Source organism: Chrysochloris asiatica, unplaced genomic scaffold, assembly GCF_000296735.1.
Source record: "Chrysochloris asiatica unplaced genomic scaffold, ChrAsi1.0 scaffold00155, whole genome shotgun sequence".
In the NCBI taxonomy this organism is placed as follows: Eukaryota; Metazoa; Chordata; class Mammalia; order Afrosoricida; family Chrysochloridae; genus Chrysochloris; species Chrysochloris asiatica.
Window position 1 is genome coordinate 6,229,735 of NW_006408673.1, and position 19,618 is coordinate 6,249,352.

Below are 19,618 nucleotides of genomic sequence, written 5' to 3' on the forward strand. Positions count from 1 at the left end.
ATGATTTTTTCTGAATAACACATGGATATATTTTAACTACTTGGACTCCATTCTCCACCTACCTTTGCCCTCTCCTCAAAGTTTACGGATCACCAAGATAGAAGATTCTATTTGTTTACAACTTTTAAGAATTACCCTATACACAAACTATATTTTATAAAACATATAACTACTACATGTTTCAATGAAAAACCTAGGTCTTACTCATCACAGTCCTTTATTTATTCTTAAAGATTTATCCCTATCAACCTTCTTACTATTGCTTTATATTTGTACTATATTGAGGTTTATTATCTTTAGGTCTTGACAGAACGTTGCCTGTAATCCTACATATTTTGAATAAATATATGAATGAATATGTGGATAGCCCAGCCACAATACTGACAAAGAAACTATTTAGCTGTGTAAACATAAAAAGTCTATTGCTAATTTCCATTCATATATTTGATAAATATTTACTGAAAATCTATTAAAAGCCAGGTACCATAACAGGTGAAAATTGCATACTGATCAATCTTCTTTGGACTTCTTAAAGTCCATATTGTTGTTGAGTGTCTACAAGTTGGTTCCAACTCAGTTATCCTGGAATGGATTTCCAAGGAATGGCTGATGAGTTCGAACTTGTGGTTCGCAGTCCAGTGCTAATCCTATAGCAGCTTACCAGGACTCCTCTTACAGTCCTGCTGTTGTTAAATGCTGTCAAGTCGGTTCCAACTAATAGTGACCCTGTATGGAAATTCCAAGGAGAGGCTGATGAGTTTGAACTGCTGACCCTGAAGTTCAAACCGACCTTATGGTCCAGTGCTTATCATATAGTGCTTTATCAGGATTTAAAGTCCATGTTGTTGTTGTGATTGTGTATAGGGTTTCCAGGGAGCAGCTGGTGAGCTTGAACGATCAAACAACTCTGCAGTCTAGCACATTAACCCATAGTACCACACCAGGACTCCATAACAGAATTGAATTTTTATAAATGCTATCAACAATAAAATGTATGATTTCCCATTAATACAAAATTCATGCTGTCTCCTGTTTCTAAAACACATGCTACATAGTTCAACATGATTATGCCAAACAAACTGCAAAACTATTGGCCAAAAGAGTAACTGTGATTCACTAAATCAACATTAGGAAATAACTGTATAATCAACATATGTCAATGTACTTTAATTTGCATTGGGTGTACATATGTATGTTTAAAAAAACTTGACTTAATTCTCGAAAGAATGTCAGTTGTTAGAATAATCAGTAAAGATCTCTTCTCTCAGAAATAATGTGTAAATTTGGAGTTATGTCCAAATTACATAAGAGGAGAAAAGGTAACTGAACTAAATTCTTTTAAGTGAAACAAAACTAATCTATGTTTCATAAAGTAAATAAATATAATTTGTATTATCTAATGATTTCCTGTATTCAGCATGATTAGAGAAATCAGAAAACTACTTAAGAAGGTACCAGAAATCAGGCACTTTGATGTGGCGACAACATATGAAATTGTTCACTACAGCTTGGTAAATACAAGTAAGGCCTTGCTTACCATGCCTACTAAGTACTCCTGTCAGGGACTGCAAATTTGAAAAGAGGCTTTGATTCAGTAGGAAGGTGCTGTGGGATTGTGTAGGAAACAGAATCCAGCCACACCTAAAAGCAAAATCTTTTATGTGGTGAAAAAAATGTGAAATTATTCACTATAGATTAAAAGTAAATACAAAAAGCACAAGAAACAATAATGTGTTTACCTTGCTAATTCATCAATCCAATACTGTCCCAATATACACTCAATAGTACACATTATAATGCATACATACGATGTGTATCCTATATATGTAATCACAAAATGCTTCACAAATTCTTGTAGTAACAAAACCTAATAAAACATATTTAAATTTTCAAAACATAATTTATTACTTTACACTTTTTCACAAAACATCCATAATCATCCTACAGTATAGTACATACTCTGGAATTTGCTAAACTGAAAATTTCAAACATAAGAACTGATAAAGCAAGTGCATGGCTATCACAACTTCAACCAACGAAAGTTACAGGCACTGGACAAAGTAGGAAAAGATGCTCTAGGGACTTTACTATCTGATGATTCTGATAAAATTATGAAAGCATGCATACAACCCAGAAAAGGCTTAGACTTAAAGAATTGGGTGAAATTGAAAAGATCTACTAGTCATGAACAGAAATAAAGTTAGCATTAGAAAAAATAGGACTGATAAATAGCTTTTTATGTTCCAACCCTAAGTATCTATTCCCTGTGTTTTACAGTGCTTTCTCTTGAAGTACTTATTAAATTCTATTTTGCATCACAATTATTTGTTTTCTTCATGAGGCTACCATTTCCTTAAGGGTAAAGCATTATATTAAAAACAGGTATTAATCCAATACACCTGTTCTAAATACATGAATAATAGCACCACAAGCAAGCAAAAAGACAGGAAGAATCAGTTAGGACAAAGATGTTCATACAAGCACTGTAGGGGAGTCTGCATTTGAACTGAGCCTGAAACAAAGGAAAAAACAGAAAATTCTAAAATTATGGTCTCATCATACGCCTACACAAGGCACTATATCGTAGGGGTTCCTTATAGGTGAAACATATTCAAAATGAAGAGGATTTACTTCATTTACTTACTAAATGAAGCATCTTCTGATGCTCAGTATTCCTACTTAGTAACTGGCAAAAAGATCATCTTTTGCTTTACTGACTCAATTCTTAAAAAAAAAAATAAAAAGTGAGAATTCTACAGTGAGTCTTATTAAAAACGTTGAAATATGCCCCAAATAAAGCACACTATGAGCACCTAAGGACCACAAACAATTAAAAGAAATGAATTTCCATTTATTTATAGGAAGTCAGAGTAAGTAAAACCAACCTACAGTAACACAAATCAAATCAGCTACAATCTATAAGACTGGGGCACAGGGAATTTTTTTGTACTGGTATGGTTATTACATGGCTGCATATATCTGTCAAAACTCACTAAACTGTACACGTAAAATGTGTGCATATTTACTGTATGTTAATTATGCTCCCATAAAGTTGGGCTTTAAAAACGGCTAAAGTTGCTTAAGCCAAGAGCAAACGTAGAACCAAAGATCCTATGGCATATATAAATAAGACTATAGTATTTGCTTGGACTCCTGGTGTGGCTTTCTAGGATGAGCACTGGTCTGTGAACCAGAAGGTCTGCTGTTCAAACCCAATAGTTGCTCCTTAGAAACCCTATACAGGGTCACTATGAGTCAGAAATGACACGAGGGCACTTAACAACAACATAGTATTTGGTAATAATAATAGCTGACTTTGTGAAAATGAGAACTGCTGTTGTGTGCCTTCAAAGCAGCCCTGTATAGGGTTTCAATGCTGTAAATCTCTATGGGAGCAGAAAGACTCAAGTTTGTCCCATGGAACGGCTGGTGAATTCAAGCCACTGACCTTGCTATCACGATGTGTAACCTACTATGTCACCAAGTTCGCCAAAATGAAGATAACAAACACAACTAATTTTAAAAGGAACTAATAGCATAGAGGTTACGAATTGGGCTGTGAACCACAAGATCAGCAGTTCGAAACTACCAGCAGTTCCGTGGGAGAAAGACGAGGCGTTCTGCTCCCGTAAAGATTTACAGCCTCGGAATCCCTGTGCAGGGTCACTATGAGTCAGAATTGACTCCAAGGTACTTAACAACAACAACAACAACAATATCCAAAAGTATGAGGTATTTTACAATAAAAGAGACCAAAAAGCTAAAGGTAAAAATATGATGATGTAGGAGGCATCACATTATTCATTTCATAATTATGTAAATATTTTGTTGAACAGTAATTATATTAGGTTTTGGAGATACAAAAGCAAATAAAGCACAATGCTTCCTTCAAGAATTATACAATCTAATGGGACAGAACAAAAAATAATATACAGTTTAAATAAAGAAGTAAAAGGACTATACACCCACTCTTCACTTATTGACATGGTTAAGTTGCAAATACAAGGTCATTATGCAAAAATAAGTACTATGCAAATATTGAGAATGATCATAAAGTGGAAGATGAATACACCATTATATAACTATCAAATTCTATCTTTACATAATTGTCATATTTCATCATTATAGAATAACCAGATTACACCATTACACAGTTGCAAAACCACTGAGAATCCACAAGAACACCCATACTTGTAGATAGTACCCACTTGACCTGGCTTCAATGGCTGAATGATCAGAACTGAACTAGAAGAAGAAAGAGGAGGAAAAAAAAGAGTAATCTGCTACAATTTGATGAACTTGACAATTTGATGAACTTGACCTATACTTATGGATGTAGTAGCTCAAAAAAGAGAACAAATCTTTACAGCGATGATCATTCCCACCCTCACAGTACACACAGTTCACAGGGATGGGCAACTTAGACATTGGCTACCCAAAAGGTGGGGGTGGGGGGTGGGGGCCACAAAGGCAAGAAGTGACTGGCTTACAAGCTTTCAAGAGGGAGCCTAGTTTCAAAGGGTGTGGGGGAAAGTAGAATCTCCACTGAGTGCTTTCCAATCTGTCTGGACAAGGCTGATAAAGAGAGACGGGGATAAGAGTCCTGTGGTACAATAGTGAATAATTGCTATCAGGACTGATTGTGACAGTTGAAAATGTAAAGGTAGACATTTTGTAACAAAAGGAGTGGTGGCTGATTTTGCAGTCTAGGAGCGGAGGTACCTGGGACCATCCAGGGAGAAGAGCGAAGTGCAGGATCCTACCCAGAGAAACAGTGACACCAGAGATGGAGGCAAAGAAGATGAAGTGGAAAGATGAAAAATCTGGGGACTGTAGACCCAGGGAGGGAGAGGGGCTGTGTGCTGACGACCAGTAGGCAGGCTAGTGGGGTATACCCTTTGGCTGTTTGATGATTCATGGAGGGGATTGTATTCATGGCAATGAAACGAAATACAATAGGATGAATGTAAACCTAATGTTCTCCCAAGTAAACTATCACATAATTCACAATAAAAACTTAACAACAACAACAACAACAAAAAACACTGAGAATCACAAACCCTGCAAAGTTGACACATAATCCTAACCATCATAGCCATTATTGTCATCTCAGACTTCAGCATTAGTAATGCACAAAACAGTTGGATAGATTTTTTTACAATTGATGTCAGTGCGAACTGTGAATAATGAAATAGCAGTGAGAAGTGTATGTGGGCACTGACTGCTGTAGAGGATTACCTTATTCAGGTTGTGAGTCATGGGGCAAAAAAGAATCACGGTAACTTTCAAGACAAGACCATAACTTAGCTGAGAGGTCAATGATTTATTTATTCAAAAATAATAATTTGGGAACCATTATATGCTAGGGACTATGTTAGGTATTGTGTGTCCTGGTGTGGTGCTGCAGGTCCTCAACATCAGTTTGAACAGCAAAGGCGAAGGTTCAAACCCACCAGCTACTACTCAGAAACAGACTAACAGTGTTTTAAATTAACTTTTGCTAGTAATTAATTACTCAGAGAGAATGCCAGGCCAGACTACACAGTATTTCTAGTTTTTCTATATACTGTATGCATTTCTGATAAATGGGAAAAGAATAGATGACCTGGCAGAAGACTCAGACAATAATATGTGATTTACAGGACATGAATGCAGCTACCACAAGATTTATCTGACAGCCCTCTCCGATAGTGGACTGTTGAGTATCCGATGGAATGATTTCTAGTCTAGAAAGTCTACTACTGAGTAGCCATACACATTATTTATTTATTAGATGTTTTGGGTTGAAACCATTTTTAAATGATGCACTTCACAATGCACAGTCATAAATTTAGCTTTAAACCCAAGAAGGGAGGTAGTGTTATTGGAATGTATGTCAGACTGAATTAGGATGAGCAACGCAACGCTTTTATAAAGTGGCCTTGAATGCAATGTCAATTCTTTCAAAAATGATATTACTGTCAAATAAGCAAGATACAAGCACTTTATACAGTGCTCATGTAATATTATTTGAAACAATTATTTAGCATTTTCTTTAAATTCCTATTTATTCTAACAAGGTTTATACACACAGGCAATAAATAAGAGACGCCAATGAGCTGCATTAAAAAAAAAATCTGAAATGTAGTAAGAACTTGTTCGATTCTTTTTGTGTGATCAAAGAATATATGGCTTACTGAAGAACTATGCAGTCTTATTTTTAAGATTTAAAAGCCCAAAACCAAACCCACTACCACTGCGTCAATTCCTAATAATAGTAACCATACAGGACAGAGTAGAACTGCCCCCACAGTGCTTCCAAAGCTGAAAATCTTTATGGGAACAAAACTGCTACATCATTCTCCTGAGAAGCAGATAATGGATTTGAACTTCTGACCTTTCAAGGTAGTAACTGAGTGCTTAACCACTGAGTCACCGCTCCTCTTAAAGATTTAAAGAGAATTTGAATTAGGCTTTTGAGACAAAACAAATCTTGAATCATTTTACATGGGATTACATATATGAATAAACTTAATTTCATAAACCTTAAACATATATTAACTTTAATAAAAAGTAATAGTATACACAGGCAGTCTGTAGGTTATGTACATATGATTTATATACAACCTGTAGTTATGAAACAACCCCCACAAAGCCTATGACATTAAAATTCTGATGTACATAATGGTTCATAATAACAAACAAGACAGTTACTTTACAATGCATATCAAAACATTATTATTATTGTATTAAACATTATTTTCATGTATCTGAAAATGCTTTAAAGTTTTTTATGCATAGGAAGGTACTATATACAAATACTAAAACAAATCTGACTGACTTTAAATACAAACCATACCTAACTATTCCAATTTATGCATAAATCTGAAACTTGTTTGTAATTGGGGGACTGCCTATAGTGTACCATTATTACAATAACTATTATAAAATTTGTTGTTGTTAAGTGCCATGGAGTCAGTTGACAATCATAGCAACCATACATAGGGTTTCTGAGGAGTAGCCGGTGAGTTGAACCACTGACCTTGTAGGTCAAACTGACCTTGCGATCCACTACAGCAACACATCAGGACTTTATTAAAATAATATTGTAAAAATATTATTGTAAAAAATATATATATATTTTAAGGAAACTTCAACTTGCTGTTTTGCTTACACAATGTTAAAATTTACATAGGACAAAGTATGAAATGCTGCCTAATCGACTATCAGTAAATGAGTAGACATTTAAAAACATAAACCTAGTTAAAGCTTTATGGACATACGTAGTGATCTTAGGTTTATTCTTATGGCAGCACATCAAAACTGGTATTGCAGTTCTTAAATTTTTGCTCTAAACTGTCTTTTGTGATACAATATGTTTAGTTTAATACATTGTTATAAAGTATGTAGAAACAAAGTAAGTTTTGAATGGATTCAAGAAAAATAATCAGACATGGCTGATTGTCGTGAATTAACACTAACTAATTTGTAAAGTTCTAAATCAAATTTGCAGATGTTAAGTTCATAAGCATATCCCATTATTTATGTGATTAAAAAGAAATTTTTGACCTGATCTTTCGATCTTTGGCACTCAATCCTCTCCATCTCCTCTTAAAAAAGTAATTAAAATTTTAGCAAGATGGTAGCTTTTCACTTCCCACTCTATCTCAGGCTAAAAAAAATTATCAATCAAACTCAAGCCATCCCCACCCAGTATCTGCAAAATGTCGACTTGAAATTCAATTTCATATCTTTTAAGCTTTCATGTAGAAAAAGACAGTTCACTTCTTAACAAAATAAATCACTTTTGTGATTGCCAAGCTGACCTCTTTGAATTAGGAAAATTCAAAGTGAAAAATGTAATTATCACCCCGGAACAATCTGTATACATCTGGAGCTAATTCTGGCTTCATTTTTCACATCATTTTTCACACTGTGCTACATCTTGTGAAGATGCCATGGAACTTTTGAAGACCTAATAAAAAATGTTCAGGACTTCAAATACCCACTAATGTATTTTATTCAGACAAAAACCTTGGGAATTTCTGATTTCTGTAACTTACTTTATCAAGTGATCTTTGTATCCTATTTGATTAGATTAGTATTAAACAGCACTGTGACATAAATGACAAATGGGTATATTAAAGCATGTCATTCTTTATCTTTTCAGCTTCTAACATTCAAACATGTAATATACATGAATAAATACCTTTCGAATACCAAAGATATATTCAAATATGTTCAATTCTCCTAAACTGGGAAGTGAAATTTCATTATCAAAATTTATCAATGAAACAATGTCACCACTATACATGAGAAATTCATACTCTTATGAAGAAACAACTTCAACTGTAAATGTCTACTACTTAAAAGTCAGGGAAATCTCATGTAGTTATCAGAATAACATACAGTAATTCTATATAAGAAGTAATTTCTTCAAATCATGTAACATAATGGGAAATTTCATCCATTCAGCTTTTGAAGAAACAGTTTTCTGAAGCAGATGATTTCATTTAAAAACAAGATTCTGACGAAATCTAAGAATAATAAGCCCGCTGGAAACATAACTACTCTTCACAAGTTCATTATAAAAATCTATTAGTTGTAGCTCTAGAAGTAACTGTTCTTATTGCAGTTTATTGACAACACACAGTATTGATTTTTCACACCTCCTATGATTCTTTAATTTGTATTCATGAAATGTCCATCAGCAGAGTCTAAATAAATTTGGCAATATAGGCACGAAAATGAATAAATCGATGCAAAGAAACATTAATTTTGCATTATCCTTATTTGTCAGGCAAGTAAACCATAAGAGTTGTAAATGAAGGTCAAAGGTTTTGAAATGGGTCAGAACCCTTGACCTCTCAACCAATACCCTTCCTATTAAAAAAGGCTATTTTAATGTTTTAAGTAGGGGAATTTACTACCATCAAGATATCATTTTTTAAAGACTACAAAGAAAACTCTCAATAAAAACATTCATCTGTTTAATTGCAAAACAGAAAAGAAACATCACAGGGCACATGACTTTTATATAGGTTTTTAAAAAATCATTAAAGTTTACTACATGGCGTACAAGGTTACTTAACACTGAAAACAATTTTGCTTTTAAGAATTTATTTTCACATCTTATTATGATAGCTGGCATGTTTTTGTTAAAGTTTTCCCAAATCTATTGTGCATGTCAAAAATAATTAGCAATGACAAGGATTCAAAAGTATTTCTCACTCATTTTATAACCTCTGCACAAAAGGGAAGTAAACCTATGATTCCCAAGAGGGTCAGAGTGCCACTACACAAAGTATAGAAATAAATCTGTTTCTATGACCTTAATATACACAGCAAAGAAATTACTTAGTCATCTCAAGATCAAGGTTATGTATAATCTGGACATTTTTTATTTGACTCTGAACTTCTGTTCCCCATTCATCTGCTTGGGTTTCACAGCACTTGCTTAAAAATTATCTATTTATATTAGCTTCAAAGACAAGAAGTAATCCTTTTGCAATACAAATTATTTTTTAAACTGCCAGCTCAAGATGCTATTATACAAAAATTTTCTATACTTATCAAAGTAAAATCTATGTGAGAATTTACTTTTAATTCTGCATTCATTCTTGGCACTCACCTGAGAACATAGTAGCATAACCAATTCCACAACTGAACTACTAGACTTCATGCAAACCAGACCTATTTTAAAGAGAATTTAAAAATTATAAACAGCAAATGGGAGCGATTTATGTCATATAACTTTATCAAAATGAGGTTACAAAAATAGAATGCTAACATTTTGCTAAGAACCAGAACCATATACATTTCACCACATGGTTAAACAAGGTACTCCATAGTTCTCCTTTAAAGCTGGCATCAAAACTATCGCCATTTATGTAAAATATTTCATTCCAGCTTTCAAAAGACTAAAACATTTATTACAACTTCATATATAATGACATTTCACAATACTCATAGAAATGTGCACAACATATGCCATATTGATCAATATCATCTACATTTTGTTTTGGAGAGAGTTGATCGTTACACATACAGAGAAGGGAAATGGCTCCCTGACCTTTGCTTTCTCCACCACACTCTCTCCCTTCAACCCTCTAGCTATCAATCAAGTTTCCATTTTGTTTCATGGCAGCAGACATCCCAAACACTCTTATTAGTACCTTGACCTATAACCTCACACTAAACCTTAACAGAAGTGCAAGCCGTTGTCTGTTACACATTCAAGATTTCTTATAAATTAATTCATTTTAATTTTCTCTCTTATGTTTCATTTTGGTTCATTTGATTAACCAAAAATATTCTAAAAAAGGAACTGTATACAGTTAATACTCATCTCAAGAATTCTTAAGTTTTTATTACCAAAAAGTTTAAAGTAGTTCATCCAAAGGGCATTTATAACCTGCATCTAAAAAAAATAATAAAAGTAACACCAATACTTATAAGGACTACATTGTTAAATGACATTACTAATACACCAAAAATTTATAGCATTTTTATTCAATATTTTGCTAGACAAATACTAGCTTAGGTCCCAAGTCATAACATCTAAAATAATAATAATTGTTGTTAAGTGCTGTGGAATCATTTCCCACACAGAGCAACCCTATAGAGGGTTTCCGAGAAGTTGTTGCTGGGTTTGAATCATTGATCTTGTGGTTTACCAATCCAGTCCAGTTCTATAGTGTCACACCAGGACTCCAAAGTAATTACTGTTGTTGATGCTGCTGTTAAAAGCCATGGAATTGGTTTCAACTCATAGCAACCCTGCCTGAGGTTTCCAAGGAGCAGCTGGTAAATCTGAACAGCTGACCTTGCGATTCAAGCAGACCTTGCAGTTCAAACCAATATCGCCTTGCAGTACTTAGCCATTAGACACTCGACAGTACTTACCTCTCCTATTTTTTCTTTCCCACTAAAGCTCTTCTAGGTATCGTATCTCATTCCCTTTCTTTTATTATCTTGCTGTCCCTATAATTTTTTTTCCTTCTCCTTTTTTTGTTTTAATTCCTTAGACCTACTGATGGTTCATTTTGCATTCTGTAGTCTTACAAATAGCATGCAAGTTTAAACAGCTTTTTCATTTCTTTAAAAAGTTAGGATCAATTTTCTCAACATGTGAAATAACATATAATATTGAAATTTAGAATGAAAATTAGCAGTAGGACATCTAAGTTGCATATTAGGCAAGCAGGTGGTTAAGTGTGTTTGTAGGGGGCCAAGATCACCCTCATTCCTCAAGCTGATACTACCAAGGTCCTAAAGTAGGAAAAAACAATACTCCATATTTCATTACTGGTGTAGTTCTCTGTTTGTTTGAAATTTGTTATTTTTCTTGGAATTTAACACAGCTACCAGAAAGTTCAGCTTACCCCAATATTGACACCTATTTACTCTCAGCAAATAAATGTAGGTATTTTTACCATTAAAGTCATTATTCTTTATTACACTGTCGAAGAGTAACTGGAATACCTTTTATGAGTCGTAACCAATTCAACGGCATTTAACAATAACAACACACTATTAGTTAGGAGGCCAAAAATTTGAAGCATTTCAATACTAGCCGTAAGACAGATGCCTCAGAAGACAGGCTTGGAGATCAGTTTCTGCAAGGTCACAATCTTGGAAATCCTATGGAGCAGTTCTATTCTGCACACATGGGGTCACCATGAGTTAGAACTGCTTCCACAACAATGGTATAATGAAGTCCACTCAAAACCTTTCTATTTTACAATGCATAAAACTATCATCTAAAAATATCACCGCAACTTAAAATACATACATTACATAGGAACTCTTAAATTTGTGTGCTACTTTTATAAGCACAGTACAAAGGGTGGGTACTGCTCAAGTTTACACACGATATACATATCCCTTGTCATCGTTTTATTAGAATTCACTGGTAGGAAACTGATTTTAGGTTACATTTTGTTCTAGGATCTAGAATCCACAATTTCTAATACTTGCTGGGTATCTAAAGTGATCTCATTTTATAGGATTCGTTATAAAATTCAAAGACCAACTTAACTATAAAGCAGCAGTGTCACTATACTGAAAGGCTATAATTAATACACACATTTGCCTCCATTTTTAGGATAATGAAATAAAATCTAGTTCATAAGTTTTAGCAATCCTTTAAAAGGTAGATTGTATAATATGAGACGTATGAATTTGGAAGACATCTCATACTATAAACTCTTCAACTTTCAGATTTGATTCCTTTCAAATTTTATTACTTCATTAGCTCAGTCCATGGCTAAAGAAATTATATCCTACAAGAAAGGCAAAAAATTGCCACCCCAAACTTAATTAATTAATATTTCAAATAAACACAATGCTAATTTTTGACTATATACAAATAAGATCACTTAAAAATGTTCTGAAACATTTCCATCACTCCAAAATAAAACGTCATACACATTAAGTACCTACTTCTCATCACCCTCTCCCTCCAACCTCTGGCAACCTCTAACATGCATTCTGTTTCTGTGTAATTTGAGAGGTTTTTAAATTTATAAGTCAGTATTATATCATCTGTGTTCAGAGTCATTTTGCTTCTTAAAATGTTCTAATTATGCCAATAAAGTCTGCATGTTAGAGTAAGTCTGTTAAACTCTATATAACTCTAATTATTTTGAGAAAGCATCCTTTTTTGAACTGAGTCCTGTTGTTGTCTATGATCAAAAACTGGACCACAAGGTCAGTGTGAACCACAAGATTGGAAGTTCAAACTCACCATCCACTCCTCAGAAATGCTATACAGGATTGCTGAGTTGGAACCAATTCCACAGCCCTTAACAATAACAACAACAACTGTACTCAAGGGAGCTCAGTGACCTCATCCAACAACACTGGACATCAAACCACAAGGTCCATGGTTCAAGCCTGCCAGCAGCTCCACAGGAGAAAGATGAGGCTTTTTGCTCCCACAAACTTTTAAAACATCAGAAATCCTATACAGGGTTGCTATGAATCAGAACTGAATCAATGGCACTTTAACAACAACACTGAACTGAAATCTGGTCTGAGCAAATTCAGATTTATTATCTTGCTCTCGCTATAATTTTTTTCTCCTTCTCCTTTTTTTGTGCTAATTCCTTAGACCTACTGATGGTTCATTTTGCATTCTGTAGTCTTACAAATAGAATGCAAGTTAAACGGGTTTTTTACTTCTTTAAAAAGTTAGGATCAATTTTCTCAACATGTGAAATAACATATAATATAGAAGTTAGAATGATTATCTAATTCTAGGTAGATAAGTCACCCTTTGCAATATTTGAAAAAAATCTGCTACATGGCAAGAAAGAAAGAAAAAAAATTCCAATATTCCCCCATCCATTCTTTAAAAAGCAGGGGTTTCAATATTTCAACAACCTACTTCAACATTCTACTGACTTGATATGGTCTCAAAGTACATGACTTGGAAAAGGTCTAGAAAGCTATGTCAAATGTAAGCAGGACAGAATATAATACTACTGTTTCCTCTAATTATTTCTAAATTAGAATTTCAATATAATAATGCATTCCTCATTTTCCTAATTATAAAAATATACCATGGTTTATGAAGCTTATTTTAAAAAAAACCTTAAGTTAATGCCTCACTAATTACTGCAAGGAGTCCTGGTGTGGTATGGCAAGACAATGCACTAAAATGCAAGGTTGATTTGAACCACAAGGTCACCAGTACAAATATCCTTACTGCTCCTAAAGAAACTCTATACAGGGTCACTATGAGTCAGAACTGACTGGACGGTACTTAACAACAATTACTGTGAAACTAGTTTTCCAATTCTCTAGTCTCAAAGTAAATTTTGATGTGTTTTTAGTTTTTGAGTTGAACACTTTGTTTTCTGAGTCCTTGAAAACACTGATGAAGTATCTTGACTAGATTCAAATATAACAGAGACTTATAATACATTCCTCAAACGATACAAACTCTATTAGATATGCCTAGTCAACATGATTGGAAACACTTAAACAATCAAATTCCATGCATCACTTATTACCAATTTAATTTTACTTAGGTTGAAATTTACAAAAATATAATGACAAAGAAAAATCACTTACTTGTTCCTTCTATAAGCAGCTCTTGCCCATGACTACCCAACAGCGTACGAGAAAGAAAAGGTGCAAAATCCACAAAAATCTCTCGCAGAAGAGGTGCTGCCTTTTCCAAAGCATGTTCAAGCCTTTCTGTAATACTAATTAAAAAGGTGATAAATTAATAAACTGAACATCAGCATTTCAATTTAAATTGTTTTATACCAGAGTACATTCTAAAGAAATGTAAAATTATGTGAAAGATTATCCTGTGTATGCAGGGTTGATAGGGAAGGGCAATTTAGACATTGGCTACCTAAAATGGGGGGCTATAAAGGCATGAAGTAACTGGCTTACAGGTTTTCAAGAGGGAGTTTAGTTTCAGAGTGTGAGGGCCAAGGTAGAAGCCCCACTGAATAATTTTCATCTTGTCTAGATGGATCTGGTGAAAGGAGATGGGGATAAGATTCTTAGATTCAATAATGAGTAATTGCTATCATGATTAATTACAACTGTTAGAATTATAAAAGTAAAAGTTTTGTTTAAAAAAAAAAAAGGGCTCGGGGTGGTGGTGGAGTAGTTCACCTTACAGTCCAGGAACAGAGAACCCTAGGATCATCAAGGGAGAAGAGCACGAGTGGAATGTGGGACCCTATCCAGAGAAGCAGAGACACCAGAGACGGAAGCAGATAAAGGAAATGGAGAAATAGAGCAGTTGAAGACTCTAGACTCATGGAAAGAGAAAGGCTGTATGCTGGTGGCCAGGAGGCAGGCTTGCAGAATGTGACTTTTGGTTGTTTAAATGATTATATATTCATGAGTGTTTCTGTATACATCTCAAAAACAAAACACAGGGAACAGAAGCAAATACTGATGGTGCACAAAGGAGATTGTAAACATTGCAATGAAACAATGAGTATAAAACTTATGTTCTCCCATGTAAACTATCACTTAATTCACTATAAAAATTATTTTTAAATAATGTGAAAGATTAAAAATAACCTAAAGAGTCATTACCAACTAAGCTTATCCTAGAAGACCAGGCAAATAACCTGATTAACAACCACTACAAGCATCAACTCTTACCGGAAAATTTAACTGGCCAATTAAAAGCACTAACTTTTTAGCAATGTCCATCCATTAAAACCTAAAGAATCTCTAAAGTTCTTATCAAATCAAAATCTAAAGTTCTTATCAAACCAGCAGCAACTAAAGATCAAGAATTATGTTTTCTTAATTTCTCAGTTCTCAGCAACAGCACACAGTGCAGAGTCAATGTTTAAAAATTGAAAGAACCACTTTACATTCCATTTCATTGAATTCTATCTCTGTAACAATTTGTTTCTAATACAATTTGAACAACTTTACATTTTGAAAAGGCATACACTATACAAACATACTTATTATCATCTCAATTTACAAACTGCATAAATATCAATGTGTGACAATATGTACACATACATACATATATATTTTTGTTGTTGTTGTTAAGTGATGTTGAGTTGGTTCTGACTCATAATGACCCTGTACAGGGTTTCCAATGTTAATCTTTGTGGGAGCAGAAAGCCTCATAGCAGTCAAGCCACCATACTCATCTATATGTATACATATACACACATATATATGAAGTTCTGGTATAGCACCAATGGATATATATGGTGTCCTGGTACAGCACGTAAGGTTGGAGGTCAAACCCACCAACCACTCCTCAAAAACCCTGTACAGGATTTCTATGAGTCGGTACAGACTTGATGGCACTAAACAATATGTTGTTGTTGTTCTTAAGTGTAGTGGAGTCGATTTCAATTCATAGCAACTCTTTACAGGGTTTCCGAGGAACGAATGGTGAGCTTGAACCACCAACCTTGCGGTTAAAAGTGGCTTTGTAGTCCAGTGCATTAGCCTACAGTGCCACACCAACATATATATATATATATATATGTATGTTGTTTGGAGTCCTGGTGCGGTGCTGTATAGGATAAAAGTGGACCAAGGTTGATGTGAACCACAAGGTCAACAGTTCAAATTCACCAATCGCTCCTTAGAAACCTTATACAGGGATGCTATGAGTCCAAAGTGACTCCACGGAACTTAACTACACCAACAACATATATATATACATACACACAAATAAGTGTGTGTGTATGTATATATATATATATATGTATATATATATTGTTGCTGCTGTTGCTAATTGCCACTGAGTCTGTTCTAACACAAAGTGACCCTTTATAGGGTTTCCAAGGCTATAAATCTCTAAAGTAGCAGGAAACCTCATCTTTTTCACATGGAGGAGTGGCTAGTGGACTCGAACTGCCAACCTACCTTGTGATTAGCAGTCAAGAGCTTATTTTACAGAGGTACCATGCTCCCTACATATACATATACACACATTTACATTTAATGAATTTTTAAAGGTCCCTTTAGGAGACACTGAGCTTATGCTAAGGGTGACGGTACAATCTGGGAAAGAAGAAGTGTGGTGGTATAATGTGGGAACTGATATAGACAATGGTTGAACAACTTGAGAAAAATAATTAGTGTGAGTAAACTATACATATGAAGACCGTTAAAATGTCAAATGTTGCATACATGTTGTTGTTGTTAAGTGCCGTCGAGTCGGGTCCGACCCAGAGCGACCCTGTACAGGGTTTCCGAGGGTGTAAATCCTTACGGGAGTAGAAAGCCTCATCTTTCTCCCGCGGAGCGGCTGGTAGTTTCGAACTGCTGACCTTAAGGTTCGCAGCCCGATTCGTAACCACTACGCTACCAGAGCTCCTTATATATTTACCACAAAATAAATGAATAAAAGGCTAACACATAGTACTTCAGAAGTTTCACAGGTTTCCATAGCTTTCAATTCTAATTTCTAAATCAAAAATCGAAGAGGCTTCAAAACTTTGCGGAAACATTTCATTATCTTTTAAATCTATTTTCCACAAACTTATATATACAAGTAACCTCTATTCATGTCATATGGGTTTTCTTATTCACATTAACAAGAAAGCAATTCCTACTATATCAGGAGCACTAGTATGACCGTAATTAAGTGTTTAGTTGCTAACCAAAAAGGCAGTGGTTCAAATCCATCAGCTACTAAATGAGAAAAATACAGGAGAGCCTGCTTTTGTAAAAAAAAAAAAAAAAAGATTTACAGACTTACAAACTTCATGAGGCAGTTCTACCCATCTATTGTTGTTAAGTGCCTTCAAGTTGGATGCGACTCACAGTGACACTCAATGGGTTTCCAAGGTGTGGCTGGTGGATGTTAAACAACAATCTTGTGTTTAGCAGACCAGTGCTTATCCTACAGAGCCACACCAGGTAGGTGGCTACAAATCAGAAATGAATGTATGACAACGGGTATTAACATATACACTGAAACTATCGGCTGGAAAACTGGTGAAAATTTCTGCTGTCAGTAACTACCTTATCAGTTATAAGGTAGTTTTTCTCTATGTATTTCAAAGATGCAGAGGCTCTCGTGCCTGGATGGTATCATAACTACAAATCCATGTTTATGGAGAAAATACTGCTATGGATATTTTCTGTGGGCTAAGAAGGATCAAGAACTCTATAGCTATTAAGACTCTATTGGGGGAAATGCATTCACAGCATCCCAACCCACAATTTGAAGTTTTTATTCCCTGTAAATAAGGTACATGACCTAATACCATAATACAGCATCATTGCAGCTATGGTTCACTGGCCATCACTCAATGTTACAACAGTTCTCTAAGAAGGGGAACTATACATTGCAAACTCTCAATTAACAATCAGTTGAAATATAAGATATAAGCAAGTTTATGAATATAGTACTTGTTATACACTCAGTATTTATTGCCTATCACAAAAAAAAACCTCTTAATTTAGCTCCCATGTATCTTCTCATGTCATAATCATTTAAATAAAAATGAACTCGTATATTATTCCAAAATCTCTAAATGTCATATATGTTGAAAGAGAGAAATAAAACAAGAAATGCACATAGGTAAATAAAAAGGTCGTAAAAGGAATCAATCACAAATAACCACTTTTGCAGCTTCAATACCTCATATTTGAAACTGTGTCTTGGGGAACTGAACCAACTGTTGGAACCGTGGGTAGTTTTGCTTGAGATGATCTACTACCTATAAAAGAAAAATGTCCATTACTAATTGGAGAACATTGAAATATAATAATTAACAAGGTTTTTTCTTGAGTTCTTTAATATACAAATTTCCTAGTTAAAAGCTCAATTATCATTTCAAGCAATCCTAGTATTCAGGAGCTGAAAAGACAATAGAAAATCCAGACTCACTAAACTGGGTTCATGATTCCATTATATTTGGTAAAATAAGTTTTACAAGTATGAACATTTTTTTAAATGAAGCAAAAAGCAAACAGTTAAATATAAATTTGACTTTAAATAATTATGTTTTCAGTACCAGAAAAACATTTTTTTTCAGTTATCTAATAATGCCAGTCGTACCCTGACTGTCCCTGACTCTAGTATGGTAAACATAATCTGAAATATCTGAGATGAGTCAAGCTGAATTTTTTACCTCCTCATTTGTGTGCTCAAGGGAATTAGTATATAACTTTTTGTTACATTTGTCATATTATATTACAAATGAACTTTAGAATGCCCATCATTTTACCATACTTTTTAAAAGCAGAACCCTCAATTTTCCCTAGTGCTTAGAGACCCAGATATAGGGGTCCTCAATTAATAATCATTGCAGAATATTACACATACCCATATCCAAATTTTTATAGGTTATTCTTTGTACATAGTATACACTATCCTTTCTATTTCCTACTACTTATACTACGGTATTTGTTTCAAACTGTAGTATAAATTGTAATAAAAGACTGCTATCTACCATGTCAAGTTTATTCTTTGAAATCAGTGCTCCCAGATATTCTGGAGGTTGTTATGTAGTATCTAGCCAGCTATGACTATAATCAACTCTATGCACAGCAGAAGGACATAGTGCCCAGTTCACACTAGCCTCACAATTATTCCTGTATTTAAGCCAAAAGTTTATCTATCCATCTCATTGGGGATATTCCTCTTTTTCACTGTCCCTCTACTAAGCATAATATCCCTTTCGAGGGACTGGTCCTTCCTGACAACATGTTCAAAGTACATAACACAAGTCTCAACATCCTTAATTCAAAGGAGATTTCTAGCTGTACTGCTATCGGTTAATGTTCCAGACTGCAAAGCCGTTTGAACATCAAGGTCAGCGGTTCAAGCTCACCAGCTGCTCCTCGGAAACCCTATACAGGTTCGCTATGGGTCAGAACTGATTCGACGGCACGTAACAACAACTTCTTCTAAGACAGATTTGCTTGCTCTTCTAAGTAAAAGCCATAAATTCTTTATTACGTCTTCCTTATTCATTGTCCAATTTCCACATGAGACAACAACTAAAAATACCAAGGCTTGTGTCAGCTCTAAAAATGACATCTTCTCTCTTTAAGCTTTTTAAAAAAGTCTTTTGTACAAAGATCTCTACTATAATATGTCCATTGATTTCTACATTGCAGCTTCCATGAGCAGTGATTGTGGATCCAAGAAAAAATGAAGTCTTTGACAACT

General features: G+C 34.5%; 1 protein-coding gene across 2 annotated transcripts in view; it reads right to left on the bottom strand.

Annotated features, from left to right (window-relative positions):
• Positions 1-19,618, bottom strand: part of LRBA (LPS-responsive vesicle trafficking, beach and anchor containing) — a 944,588-nt gene that overhangs the window by 646,745 nt on the left and 278,225 nt on the right. For both annotated transcript variants that reach the window (XM_006870875.1, XM_006870876.1), the window contains exons 31-33: positions 18,083-18,161; positions 14,059-14,192; positions 9,611-9,672 (exon numbers count right to left, since the gene is read on the bottom strand). In XM_006870875.1, the coding sequence (XP_006870937.1) occupies positions 9,611-9,672; positions 14,059-14,192; positions 18,083-18,161 (275 nt within the window). The remainder of the gene's footprint in view (positions 1-9,610; positions 9,673-14,058; positions 14,193-18,082; positions 18,162-19,618) is intronic.